The sequence below is a fragment of the Eschrichtius robustus genome, chromosome 1 (genome assembly GCF_028021215.1).
Source record: "Eschrichtius robustus isolate mEscRob2 chromosome 1, mEscRob2.pri, whole genome shotgun sequence".
In the NCBI taxonomy this organism is placed as follows: Eukaryota; Metazoa; Chordata; class Mammalia; order Artiodactyla; family Eschrichtiidae; genus Eschrichtius; species Eschrichtius robustus.
The window spans coordinates 132911762-132925334 of record NC_090824.1 but is presented as its reverse complement, the minus strand read 5'-3'; the positions used below and the strand labels follow the sequence as shown (position 1 = coordinate 132925334).

Below are 13573 nucleotides of genomic sequence, written 5' to 3'. Positions count from 1 at the left end.
AGAAAAAATAAAAAGTGGGGTGCAGCCTCTATGTAAGAAATAATAGAGATACTTTTTTGCAAAAGGAGATTGCCTTTCCTCTTCAAGTTTCAGTGTATTGACGACGAGCCTAACTCTGTCCACGTTATTCCAGTTTCCCTTGGGGAGAGGTCTTGTCAGCCGTTGTCTGGGCTGTACTTCGGGCCAGTGGCCCTGAGAGAAAGATAGGGAGGCTCTTGGGCAGGACACAGTGTGGTTCAGGGCTGGACGCTGCCACACGGGAGGGCTGGCCTTACTTCCTTGACAAAACTCAGGAAATGAACTCTGCGACCTTAACAGACGAAGGAAATCTCTATTAAGGGCGTGATTCCCTGTTTTGCCAAGGATGTTCCTGGAACTCCAGAGGGCCGGGTGAAGGCACAGGAGGGTCAGGGCCCCAGGTCCGGAGCCCAGGTGGGAGGACTGGCCTCGGACACCAGGAGGTATGCGTCTCCCTCTGAGCCCCAAACGAAGGAGGGGTTTAAAATCACCCGAGAGCTTTTAAAAGCCTGAAGCTGAACCTCATGACCCAGCAATACCAGCCCTAAGTGTTTACTCATAGAAACGAATACTTGTGTCCACAAGACACAAGGTGCTGAAATGTTTATAGCAACAATTTTGTAATAGGCAAAAACTGGAAACTCGATAGTAAAATGCCCCTCAACAGTAAGATTAATAAATCAATTGCAACACGTCCATGTAATGGAACTCTAACCCTTCGTGAAAATGCAGTTTGCAGCCACACACAGCACCGTGGAAGAATCTCACCAGTGTGTCGCCGAGTAAAAGAAGAACACGGACCACATGATTCCATCCACAGAGAGTCCCCGAAGAGGCAAAGATGATCTGTGTTGTTGGAAGTTGCGCCGGTGGTTCTCTTTGACCGGGGGTGGGGGGTTGGGAGTGGGCAGTGAGAGTAGGAGGCGCGGGAGGGGCTTCTGGAGGGCAGGTTTTCCGGTATGCAACGTTTGTGAAATGCATTGCACGGTTCACTTACTTTGTGTGCACTTTTCAATATGTAAATTATACATCAGTAACAAGTTAAAAATATATCGTTACCTAAATGCTACCCCCAGAGGTTCTGATTTAACTGGTTTGAGAACAGAGCTCAGGGATCATTTTTCTTTGGTTGGTTTTTTGAAAAGCTCTACAGGTGATTCTAGTGTGTACCCGGCAGGCTACCCTTCAGAGTTAACAGGCTGGTCTCTTTTCTCTGTGAAGTAGGTGGTGAGCTGTGTGATGAGACGTAGAGGTGGGGTGGGGTGAGGGAGCCTGGGGGAATTTGGAGGCGCCCCAAGGTCTGGGCCGCTGAGCCCCAGTGGCTGACATTCCTTCCAGGACGTGCGCCCTCAGCTCCCTGTCCCTAGATGGCTCTATTCGTGGTCTCTGGCTTTGCACTCTCAGGGGCCTGCTGCTAAGATGGGTTTTCTTTCTTTTCTTTGGCCGCTCCACGTGGCTTGCAGGATCTTAGTTCCCCAAGCAGGGATTGAACCCCGGCCCTGGGCAGTGGCAGCGCGGAGTCCTAACCACTGGACGGCCAGGGAAGTCCCTAAGATGTGTTTTCTGTTTGGAAAAGGTCTCTCCTTGGAGCTGATTGGGACCCATGTCCTGCAGGAGCGGGTGGAGCTGTCCCTGGCCTTGAGAAGAGCTGACAGGACCCACAGGACACTCTAGCATCTCAGGTGTCCGCTAGAAGACAACTTGGGAGAGTGTGGACATCCCCCTGGGGGAGGAGACACCCGAGGGGACCTGCCTGTGACCACAAAGGCCCAGCTGGCTCCGGCTGCCAGGCCTGGCCGAGTTTTCTGCTTCAGCATCAGCCACGGGCACTGCTGCTGCCCGAGGCTTGAGGAGCGAGGGGGGTTGCCCTGTGGTTAGGGAGGGTTCTGGCGGAAGGGCTGGGTAGCTGGCGGAGCATTGCCAGCGCTGCGACAGCCCAGCGGAGTGCAGCCAGTGAGCACTGCTGTGGGGCTGGGAGGGGCCCAGCCTGTGCTTTTCCCCAAACACCCCCTCCCATCCCTTCCGAGCCACTTTACCCTTTTCCGTATGTCCTCTGTCTCCCACCCGAGCTCCTCTTTGATCAGTCAGCCGGCGCGGATCAAGTGCCTGGCGCTGCCAGCCGGGCTGTCTACCTGCTCCACAGGCCGGGGCTCCCGGAGGGGAGGGCCCATCTGTGGGTGACCCCCCTCCGCTCCTGTCCACCACCCCCTCCCCTTACTGCCGGGCATCCATCATTCTCTGTGCCTCCTTCACTCTTACTGCCTGGCTTTTAAAAATTTTATTTATTTATTTATTTTGGCTGCGTTGGGTCTTCGTTGCTGTGCGCAGGCTTTTCTCTAGTTGCGGCGAGCGAGGGCTACTCTTTGTTGCGGTGCACGGGCTTCTCATTGCGGTGGCTTCTCTTGTTGCCGAGCACGGGCTCTAGTCGCACAGGCTTCAGTAGTTGTGGCTTGCGGGCTCAGTAGTTGTGGCTCGAGGGCTCTAGAGCGTAGGCTTGGTAGTTGTGGCGCATGAGCTTAGTTGCTCCATGGCATGTGGGATCTTGCCGGACCAGGGCTCGAACCCGTGTCCCCTGCACTGGCAGGCGGATTCTTAACCACTGTGCCACCAGGGAAGTCCCTACTGCTTGGCTTTTTTTCTCCCCTCCTCCCTCTTGAAGTGTCATCGTGTCCCTTTCTCTGTTTCTCCTTCACTCATTCATTTAGCAAACACTGGGTGCCTGCTGTGTGCTGCGGGTACAGAGATGTAGAAGACACACCCCGGTGGAGCTCAGATGTCTAAACAGACAAGCACAGTCTGGGGTGGTAAGGGCTGGAGCAGCAGTGTGAAAGAAGGGACCAGGGACCATAGAGGAGGGATGACCAGCTCTGCACGGGGGAAAGCTGGGAAGCCTTCACAGAGAAGGTGACGCCTGATCTGGGCTTTGAAAGACGACCAGGGAATTCCCCAGGTAGATAAGCATGGCAAGGAATTCCAGGAAGAGCAAACATGCAGGGGTGAAGGGCCACCGCTGAGCTGCATGGGCGAGGCTGGAAAGGAAGCAGGAAGGTCAGGAAGGCCAGGTGAGGAGGCAAGAAGGAACTACAGGAGGAAAGTCAGCAGGAGGGGGGCAGGCTCAGATCTGGGCCCCAGATGGCTCTGTTGGCAGTGTGGACGTGGGAGAGGGCCAGGTGTGGAAGGGCAAGGCTGGGGGCAGATGTAGTTAGGAAGCTGTTGCCAGCATCCAGGAGAAGGATGATGGTGGCCTAGGCTTGCCTGCTATGGCAGGAGTGGAGACAGTAGATGGTATGGTGGGTTGGGTGGTGCCAGGCTCTCGGGGCCTTGGCGGTTGACTGGTTGTGGCGGTGGGGAAGAAGCGTGAGTTGAGGATTCTGGCTTGGCTAACTGTGGAGGATGGGGCCTTCCAAGGGGAAGCAGATTTGGGGGGATGATGCTGAGCTCACTTTGATGGATTCGTCTAGATGGCAGGCCCTGCCGCTCTGGAGGAACGAGGCGTCAAGGTTAGGGATTTAGGTTGGGGAGTATCTACCTGGTGTGGATATTTTGAGCCCGGGGGAGGCATCCAGAGCGGAGTGCATGTGTCAGGTGTCCCATGAAGCTTCGTCTGTGACGTCCCTAGGAAGCAGCTAGACTCAGCCTCTCTGGGTCTTCTCTTCACTGCCTCTCTCTCCCTCTCATTCTCCCTCTCCTAACCTCTCTGTCTCCCCTTACCTTCTTTTTTTTTGGCTGTGCTGCTTGGCTTACAGGTTCTTAGTTCTCCGACCAGGGATTGAACCCGGGCTCTTGGCTGTGAAAGTGCGGAGTCCTACCACTGGACTGCCAGGGAATTCCCTGTGTCTCCCCTTTCCTGATGGGCCTGGCTCCTCTCCTGACGTCTCTCAGTGCTAGCTGCCCATCCCCTCCCTCTCAGCAGCCCCCTGGGCTGGGCAGGCCCGTACTGGGCTCATGGGGTGATAAGCTCAGTAAGTATTCGTGGAAAGAATGAAGGAATGGGCAGTTAGCCTGAGTTCCCACTTGGGCCAGCAAGGCCTGAGGGCAGGACAAGCACAAGTCGTGTCCTCTGGATCAGCATCTTGCCTTTGGACCAGGCTCAGCAGAATGAAAGGGCCTCATCTGAGGAATTTTCAAACCTTTTCTACCCCCCTTTAATGTCCAGCATACTGAGCCTCCCGTGCTCCATCACCCTCATGACAATAATGACATTTTTTTGTGGCTTTGATGGAAAAAATAGATACGGTTTTGAAGACCCTGGATATTAACTCCATAGTCTGCACGTGGAGGTGTGATGGGGATGGATGGGCAGCGGGTATAGTTCACGACCCACAGAGCAAGAGCAACTAGGTCGAGGAAGGCTCTGTGGGAGTGGATAGAGACTGCCGGCAGGGTGCGGGGACCCAGGCTGGCCCCCCCACTCTCCAGCGCCCTGCTCTTGCCGCCTCCTTCCTCTGGGTCAGGGCCCTGTTGGTCCTTGGGTGGACCCCGCCTGCCTGGTTCTGTTGGTGAATTCTCGATGACTATCACCCCAGACCTAGCTTTTCCTCTGACTTTGCTCCCATCTCTTTATTTTTACTCATCTAAACAAATACTATGGGAAAGAAGACGAATCAGTAGAAAGTCTGACTTGAAGGTGATTTTGAAAGCAGTGCATTTTGGCCATAGCCAGGGTCTCTGTATCAACAGCATTATCAGGATGGCCAGGAGGGGCTGATTTTAATCGATGGACGCGAAGGATTGGCTTGTGACCATCATGGTCATCACATGAAAAGGGGTTGCTTTGAGTTTGAACATATTTGAGTCATTTACCCCAAGGGACTCCTGTTTTCTTACCGTTATTTTTTTCATGGAGATGCTATGGGAATCGTGGCAGCCTTTTTTTGTTATTCTCATGGCCCATCTCTCCTCCAACCTCTGTTCTTTTTTTTTTTTTTTTTTTTAAACTTTTGGGTTTTATTTATTTATTTATTTATGGCTGCGTTGGGTCTTCGTTTCTGTGCGAGGGCTTTCTCTAGTTGCGGCAAGTGGGGGCCACTCTTCATCGCGGTGCGCGGGCCTCTCATTATCGCGGCCTCTCTTGTTGCGGAGCACAGGCTCCAGACGCGCAGGCTCAGTAGTTGTGGCTCACGGGCCTAGTTGCTCCGCGGCATGTGGGATCTTCCCAGACCAGGGCTCGAACCCGTGTCCCCTGCATTGGCAGGCAGATTCTCAACCACTGCGCCACCAGGGAAGCCCCAACCTCTGTTCTTGATCTCACTTACACTGTCCACACAGTCCTTCCTCAGACAGGTCATGTCACGAGTGCCTGCTGCACGCTGGCGGTGCCCCAGGCTCAGGGGCTGCGATGTTGCAGGAGGTGTCCTGGAGCCCCTGGAGGTGGGCAGTTAGAGCTCACACACAGGTGCCTGAGAGGGAGCCTGGGGTTTGGGGCTGAGAGCCTGCAGTAGGGCTCATCACTAGGCTGGGGGAGGACTGACGGAAGGCGCCCCTCCCTGAGGTCACATTTGAACCTAAGGATGGGTTGGGTTTAGAATCCATGCAAAGGCGTGATTATCACGCAGGGTTAGATGATGGAAGCCAAGCAGGATTACAGTCCCACCCAGCTGGTAAGGCTCAGCTTCCTTTTCTCTGGGAGTCCTGCTGTAACTCTTTCACTCTGTGTGTCCTCTGAGCTCCTGCAGCCCTGACAACTCGAATCACACTTTCCAGTGCCTGAGTGACAGGCTCCCTGCCTCTGAAACCATGATCAAGTTCTTCCTTCTTCCTCTTGGGGTCTTGTTTTATCCTTGGTCCCCAGGGCTGGAGTGTGTTCCTGAGAGTGGAGCCCACACCCATCTCCTCCCTGGTGGCCCAGTGGGCTCCTGGGCTGCAGCGTTCAAGCTCTCTAAGGCTCGGTGGTTTGACTTGTACACACTCTGCCTCAGGGGCCTCTCCTCTCCTCAAAGCAAGAAAGGAACAGAGAGATGAAAGAGAGGGATGGGATCTGCCACACAAAAATTAAACACAAGTACAGCAACAATACCACAGAACTAAAAGGCAAATGGGGGAAGTATTTGCAAAAATGATAAACTAAGGATTAATCTTCTCAACAAAGAAGGTATACAAATCAATAAGAAAGACATGAAGATCCTTATAGACAATTCACAGATGAAATCCCAATGGTTAATATGTATTTGGCAAAAATGTTCAACCTGTCAATAAGCAGAAATAGAAATGGAAACAATATATTTTCACCTATCAAATTCGCAAAGGTGAGAAAAAGATAATACCCAGTGTACGGCCTGGACGTAGAGCAACGGGCACCCTCATATAGTGCTGATGGCCATGCTCGTTGGTAGAGCACCTGGAAAGCATTTTGGAAGTGGGTTTAAAGATCCTGAGAAATGCATTCTCCATCCACGAATTTCACTTCTGAGAATCTATCCAAGGAATGAATAATGACATGGGGAATTTCTCATGAAATTATGTTAAGCAACAAAAATAGGGCATACAAATTATATGATATATAATCCCACTTGCGTAAATTATATATTTATGCATAAATGTTTTCTTTGGGTGATTTGGGGGGAATGTTTTTCTTATGGGTGATTTTTGATCATCATACTTTATATATTTTATATTTCTCATATTTTCTATAATAAGCATTAAAAAAATCAAGGGGCAGAAGTCTCTGTGAAATGTGTAATGATGGACCCAAATAAATTCAGAAATTAAATTTAGGAGTCAAAGGGTCACATCACTAGCACAACCTGTCACTTTGAAAGATTCAGGACATACATGATATGTGCACCAAAACTCGCCGTGAGGTTGAGGACAGAGGTCACCAGGCCACATGGCTGTGGTTGGGCTCATTTGGTGGGTGAGATCACCTGGCTCTTTGCTGTGTGACACTGGGTACAGCCTGTCCCTGGCAGGTCTCAGTTTCCTATCTGTACAATGGTAGGGTGGGAGGAGGGTCAGATTAATAATCCTGGAGGGGCTTGGCAGATCTTGGCTAGGCAGTAACTCTGTTATTTTTTTAAAAAATATTTATTTATTTATTTTGGCTGCACCGTGTCGGGATCTTTGTTGCGGCATGTGGGATCTTTAGTTGCAGCATGTGCACTTTCAGTTGCTGCACGCGTGTGGGATCAAGTTCCCTGACCAGGGATCAAACTCCAGCCCCCTGCGTTGGGAGCGCGGAGTCTTACCCACTGGATCACCGGGAAGTCCCGGTAACTCTGTTCTTGAAGAAGAGAATTTGACTTTGCCCGGTGACACTGCCGAGAGGGACGGAGCGCTGGGGTCTGCAGGTTTCAGGTTCCAGCTCCTTACCTGCTGAGAGACCAGTGCACAGACCCCGTTACCTATTCACGACCACCACACTGCCCTGCCTTGGCCCTGCTTCTTGGCCACCCTCTCTTCCCATCGCCCCTGGGCCCACTCAGCTGTGGCTAGTTTGCCTGCTCAAGCTTTAGTCTTTCTGCTCTGGAGGAGAAGGAAGGGGAGAACCCTAGGCTTTGGAGCTGTTTAGTGGAGGCATGAATTCAAAAGCCTTTGGGGAGCCCCACCTGCCTATAGAGAGGGTGTCTCCCCCCTCTCGGGCCCTCTCTATGTGACATTTTTGTGATGGTTTGGCTCTCAGGTCTGAGCTACCCTGATGGTCTGAAGGCATTGAGGCCACTTCCTGGTGTGGGGCAGCCCCGCCCCCCAAGCCCACACTCAGCTGTGGGCTGACGTTCACGTCCACATCTGCGCCGTATCAACTGCTCAGCCTTGATAAGGCCTCCTGTGCTGCGAATCCTTTCCTAGAAGCTGACGGTTTATGGTAATACTGCCTGGGCTCCTCCGAAACTTTTGCTTTCGGTCGTGAGCAAGTCACAGGGTCCTCCCTCCCAGTTGCCTTCTCAAGGGTGGGGCTGGAGGCCTAAGAGCTGCCTGGGAGATTTATTTTCCTTTATACGAGGCATAAACTGGACTTCACGCTTCCAGGAAAGACAGTGAGTGAGTCTCCTCTCTGTCAGCTCCCCTGAAGCCCTGCCTGGGCTGCTGCCTCTGGACTGTGACATCTTCAGCTCACCTTGAATAGCAGGGTCGGTCTTGGGTAGGGGGCAGAGGCAGCTGCCCTGGGCATGGTGGAGCTGGCTGGGAAAGGTGTCTCCAGAGAGCCCCCCTTCCTGACGAGGGCCTGTTTCTCCTCAGTGTTCAACAGATGCACGGAAAGACGGCTTCTTTGAAGAGCACGGAGAAACTAGGCAGGGTCCAGAGACCCCGAGGCTCCAGGTGAGGCCCCTCTCCCAATCAGATATACATACTGGTTGGGGGTGGGAAGCCCTCTGGAGGTGACCTGTTAGAAAGGGGGCCTTAAGCCTGCGTCAGGGGGTTGGGTTGGGCACAGGCGGCCCGGGGCCTCTTCCTCCCACTCCCAGGCCTGTCCCAGCGCACTGGGACCTAGCAGAGTCCAGGCTTCTCGGGTTACCAGCCTCCTCCCTGCCCACCTGTCCTCAGGCCAACCCGGCCGGGGCAAAAGTTTGCGTTTCAGCACCACCCCCTCTCCGCCAGCCCTGGTAGCCTCCGTCAGGTCAGGTGAGTCTGCCCAGCTCCTCACTGCAGAGCTGCAGGCCCAGGGGAGGGCAGTCCTGCTGGGATCATGGCCCATGGCCAGGCCCCGGAGCCGTGAGGCTGACACCTCCACCCCCCCCCCCCCACCGCTCCCCAAACTGGTCCCCATCCCTGTGCCTCCTGCTCATTCATTCTGCGGTCTGCTCCTCTGCTTGCGCCTAGGCCAGGAAAATGGGAGGTGGCTTTTGACACTCAGGGGCGGGCAGCTCTGGGAGATCGAGGCTCAGGCTGAGCACACCTCCTGGGGGCGGCTGCTCACAGCTGTCGGGGAAGAGGGCTCTCAGCGACCCCTCCCTGCCTCAGGAGTGCCCCTCCCCAGGGCAAGCTATGCGCTCGCTGTGAAGGGCCCCAGCCTCCGATCTCCGCCCCAAGCTTGTGGCTTGAGGCCAGGACAGAATTGGCACTAAGGATGCATGGGTAGGACTTTCAGGGTTCCTTGTCCCTGGAATGGCATGTCTCCTTTGCAGTCTGCACTGGCCAGAAGGCTTGAAGGGCGAAGACATAAAGAAGTGCGGCCGAGAAGGGGTAAGTGTGGGGAGGCCGACTTCACACTGCCCACTGAAAGAGGGGTCCCGGGCTGCCTGAACTTGGTGACTGTTGGCTCCTTGGCCACAGGCCTGTCACCAGGAAACCTAGTGGGTGTCCCCTCCTGGGTGGGAGTTGTGTCCTCTTCCAGTCCTAGGCTGCCTGTCAGGACCTCGCGTCACCAGGAGACAAGCTGTGCTTGGAGCTCAGCCCTCCACACCCACTGGCTGCTTACCCACTACTTCATGCTAAGTCACTGCAGGACCCCCACCCCTGTGGCCTTATTTCCTGGTGGCTGGAGCAGGGCCCTCTGGTGGTCCGATCTCCTGGGACTTCTCAGACCCAGCTCGTGTGTTTGCAGACGCTACTGAGAAAATACAACCAGCAATATCACAAGCTGTTTAAGGACATCCCCTTGGAGGAGGTGGTTCTCAAAGGTGAGCTGTCTCCCCGGGGTGGCCGGACAGGCGCCTGCGGTGCCCAAGGCCCAGGTCCTCTCCCCCAGAGCTTCCAGGCACAGATCAGATATGGGAACTGGCTGCCCTTTGAACGTGCCCTTTTTTTCTTCAAAAGTGTGAGAAGACTGGGCTGATTTGAGATATGAAGTTGAATTTACAAAAATTTTCTTGAGGAAATGTCGGGGCTTCCAAATCTTATTTCTGTTCTGCTCTTATCAGTGACTATTCTTTCCTGCTCAGGCCTGCCAGGGAGTGTGTGGGAGCATTTGCACAATCAAGGCCCTCTCTCCCTGGCAGGGCAGGGCAAGGAGTTCTGCCTGTGGAGGTGAACATCCAGGCTTAGGGGACCAGGGCGGAAACATGCCGGACCTTTTGGGGCATGGATGGAGGAAGAGGAAACATCTAGCAGTCTGGTGGGGCGGGAGCGGTCAGGAGTCGCAGGAAAGGATGCTAGGGTGCTGGAAGAATGGGTTGCTGGGGCCTGGGATTGGGAAGGGGACTGAGGAGGACAGTCCCCGAGGCTGGACTCTGGACTCCTGAGTGGGAGGATCCGGGACCTGGGGCTCCCGGGCTGGCCTTGCTCACGGCAGTCTCCTGTGACTTCCCAGTGTGCTCCTGCGCCCTCCAGAGGGACCTCCTTCTCCAGGGCCGGCTCTACATCTCCCCCAACTGGCTCTGCTTCCATGCCAGCCTCTTTGGCAAGGATATCAAGGTAGTAATAAGTGGTAAGGGCTGCCACAGCCCAGGGAAGAGAAGCCCCTGCCCTGCGGGCACACCTCAAGTCAGGCCTGTCCCTCCACACGCTGACACTTGGTGAGGCCTCTCACTGCGGGGCATCCCACCTGGTATCCCGGGCAGTAGCCCCACCCCTTCCAAACAGGGGCCCCAATCTAGACTCCACATCTGGCCTGAGCGGCCTGAACAGTTCACTGCCAAATTATTCTGCCTCTGGGTAGTTCCAAAATGCCTTCAGAATCAGAGTGAGATGTCACACTTATGGGGGCCCGAAAGTGGCCATGGTGGCTCAGGGAACTCTGTTACGGGAGTATGGGATTCACCAGGGCAACCATCCTTGCCTCCTGGATGATGGGGTGAGAGGCCGGAGCAGCGCGTGCAGCCAAGGGGTGGGGGATAACTGAAGGGAGCCTGCGTGAGACGGTGGAGGCTCAGATACTCTCCCACGTGGGACCAGACATCTCCATGGTGCTCGTGCTTGGGTCACTGCCAGCTGTGGCTGGCGCCCTAAGCAGGAAGCAAAGGGACTGTGTCCTTGGGGGTGAGTCCTGAGAGAAGAATGCCTCTCCCCCTGTCAGGTGGTCATTCCTGTGGTGTCTGTGCAACTGATCAAAAAACACAAGATGGCGCGGCTCCTTCCCAATGGCCTGGCCATCACCACCAACACCAGCCAGAAGGTCAGTGAGATTCTGGGCCAGCGCTCCCTTGTCCTTCTCCCCATCCCAGCCCTAGGAGTCCACAGCTTGACCCTGGCACTCTCCCAAGTCTTTACGTACCTTGCCCCTTTCTGTCTTCTTTCTATGTTCTAGTATGTCTTTGTGTCACTGCTCTCCCGGGACAGTGTATATGACATGCTGAGGAGGGTCTGCACCCACCTACAGGTATGAAGCTTGGGGCCAGGGCTGTTGTGGGGGGGCTGGCCCATCTCCCCGGCACAGGGAATGGGGAGTAACAGGCTCAGGCTCAGTGAACCAGAGGCAGTCCTTGGACCATGTGTCTGTGCTTGTGGGCCTCTTTGAGGCCACTGGGCCCTTGTGTGTCCCCACGTATAGCCCTCACTTGTGCTTCCTCGGTGCACAGACGGACAGGAGCATGTGGCCGCTTCCCAAAATGCCTACAGCTCTCCCTCGCCTATGGTGAGGAAGGGGGAGGGCAGCAGCTTGGGGGAGTATGTTGCCTTGGATTTGCCCTCTGCTCCAGCATTAACTAGGGATCCCCCTGCAAACTATGGGAGCTTTAGGCTCTATCTGACCCAAAGTGGCTTATTTGGAGGTAAAGCTCTCTTGGAGAGTGTTGATACCTCCCCATGCCTGACTTCGGCTGTTCCAGATGGACAAGTGATCCCTGTTCCCTTCCCTCCTCAGCCTTCCAGCAAGAAGAGTCTGAGTGCAAGAGAATTTCTAGAGGAACCTGAGTGCGAGTCTCCGGTGAGAGCTGAGGCTGGGAGCAAAAGCGGCTGCCCTGAGATTGCCTGTGGCTCTAAGGCTTCAGGGCCTCCCAGGCAGCAGCCCACAGTGCAGAACTGCGGCAGCAGGCTCAAGAGCCAGCGGCCATGCTGTGTCAGGGGGTCCCCTAGACCCACCACGCTCCATACCATGCAGAGCCACTATGTCCTGGGCAGATGTGCTAACTTCCTGAGCAGAACAGATGCCCAGCCCCCGGAACACTGCCCAGGTTGGACCCTATACCTTCACGGGTACAGAGCCAGCAACCCATCCTCTTTCCTTTAGCAGAGTCAGGAGGGCCTTCAAGGGGCTGGAGATGTCCCTGGGGAAGAGCTCTGAAGGCAGTCAGAACCGAGGCAGGCTCCTTTTAGATTGGCCAAGGTCCCAGCTGTTTCTTTTGCTCCTGAGATCCTGGGTAAGCAGAGTTTCTAGACCAGGGGTGGGGGGTGGAAATGACCCCAGGGTGTTTGAAGTCTCCTTCAGTAACTATTAAGCGTTTAGCCAAGCATACAATATGCACAATGCCATGCAGGGAATGGAAGGTGATGTTCCCCTTTTTATTGATGGGGACCTTAAGTCAAGGTTAGTGACATAGGGTTAGAGCCCAGATTAGCAGGAGTCACAACTTATTCCATCTAAGATATATAGTGCCAAACTCTCTTGGACTCAGCCGATCTGAACATGTACCTGGGATGGCTCATGTCTTAGATTCCACTGTGGTTCTACACTAGCAGTCTTCAAAGACACCATTCCCTGGAAGAGTGGCTGGTCACAGCAAGGGAGCAGATGAGACATGTGATTGCTATGGCAGTGGTTTCCCCGCTTCTGGGCACCTGCTTTCATGCTTGCTAGGCATCCATGTTGATTGATAATATCTGGAAAGGCTTTGATAAATCTAGCGTGAACCCCTTAGGGCAAGTGAGGTCCCAAGGGCCATGGTGAGACAGCTTCTCCTGCCTTCTCTGCAGGAAGTCCTCATCCCTGAGATGAAGTGGAGAAAAGTGTGCCCTGCCTCCAGGTCCCTGTCCCTCCCAGACAACATCCCTTGTATCCCTCGGGCATCCATGGACTCCACGGATGACTTCTTCCCCTCCAGGAAGCCTCTGGGGTCTGGTGAGTTCAGCGTGCTTGTCCATGGCAACTGCTTGCAAAGACCAGGCTTTCCCGCCTCCCACTTCTGCAAAAAGAGGTCATCACAGCCAGCAGGGCTTCTGAGAGCTGTTTCTTTCTTTCTCCAAATCCATAAGGGAAAGCCAAGAGCCCAAGCGGCTTCAGAGAATACGGGTGGGGGAGTGGGCTGGGGTCCTGCCTTCTGCCCCAGGAAGATGCCTAACGCCATCCTGTTGCAGAGAATGCAGACTGTGAGGAGGAGAAGCTGGAGGAGGAGCCCAAGAGCAACAGGGAGCTGAGGCTCTGGGATCACGGGCTCCTGAAGGTCTTCTTCGTGCTGTAGGTGACTGTATGGAGGGTGGTGGGTGTCTTAGTGTTTAAAGCCGGGGCCTTGGTGTGTGGGGAGGTCAGTGTCCAGAGCGAGGGGAAGGTTCTGAGTCAACTGCAAGCTCCCAGGTGGCGTCTGGCGGCCGTGCAGCAGGCTCTTCTAGAGCAAGATAAAGTATTTCCAGTTTTCATCCTTACAACCCTGTAAGTTAGGGTTAAGGCTGTGGAGAGGGGCAAGACATGAAACTGTTGAAGAAAGAAAAAGTTGCACAGGATTGGGGAGGAGGAGGGTTGGGAAAATCTGAGAGGCCCATCAGATAGACTAAGGGAGAGCCATGGCCTTCCCACTGCCCACCACTG

At 54.5% G+C, this 13573-nt stretch overlaps 1 protein-coding gene across 1 annotated transcript in view; it reads left to right on the top strand.

Moving 5' to 3' along the window:
* Positions 1 to 13573, top strand: part of GRAMD2A (GRAM domain containing 2A) — a 34737-nt gene that overhangs the window by 18088 nt on the left and 3076 nt on the right. Inside the window, 9 exon segments of the mRNA XM_068554897.1 lie at positions 8194 to 8274; positions 9081 to 9138; positions 9500 to 9575; positions 10205 to 10308; positions 10910 to 11008; positions 11141 to 11212; positions 11696 to 11758; positions 12745 to 13111; positions 13114 to 13225. Of these exon segments, the coding sequence (XP_068410998.1) occupies positions 8194 to 8274; positions 9081 to 9138; positions 9500 to 9575; positions 10205 to 10308; positions 10910 to 11008; positions 11141 to 11212; positions 11696 to 11758; positions 12745 to 13111; positions 13114 to 13225 (1032 nt within the window).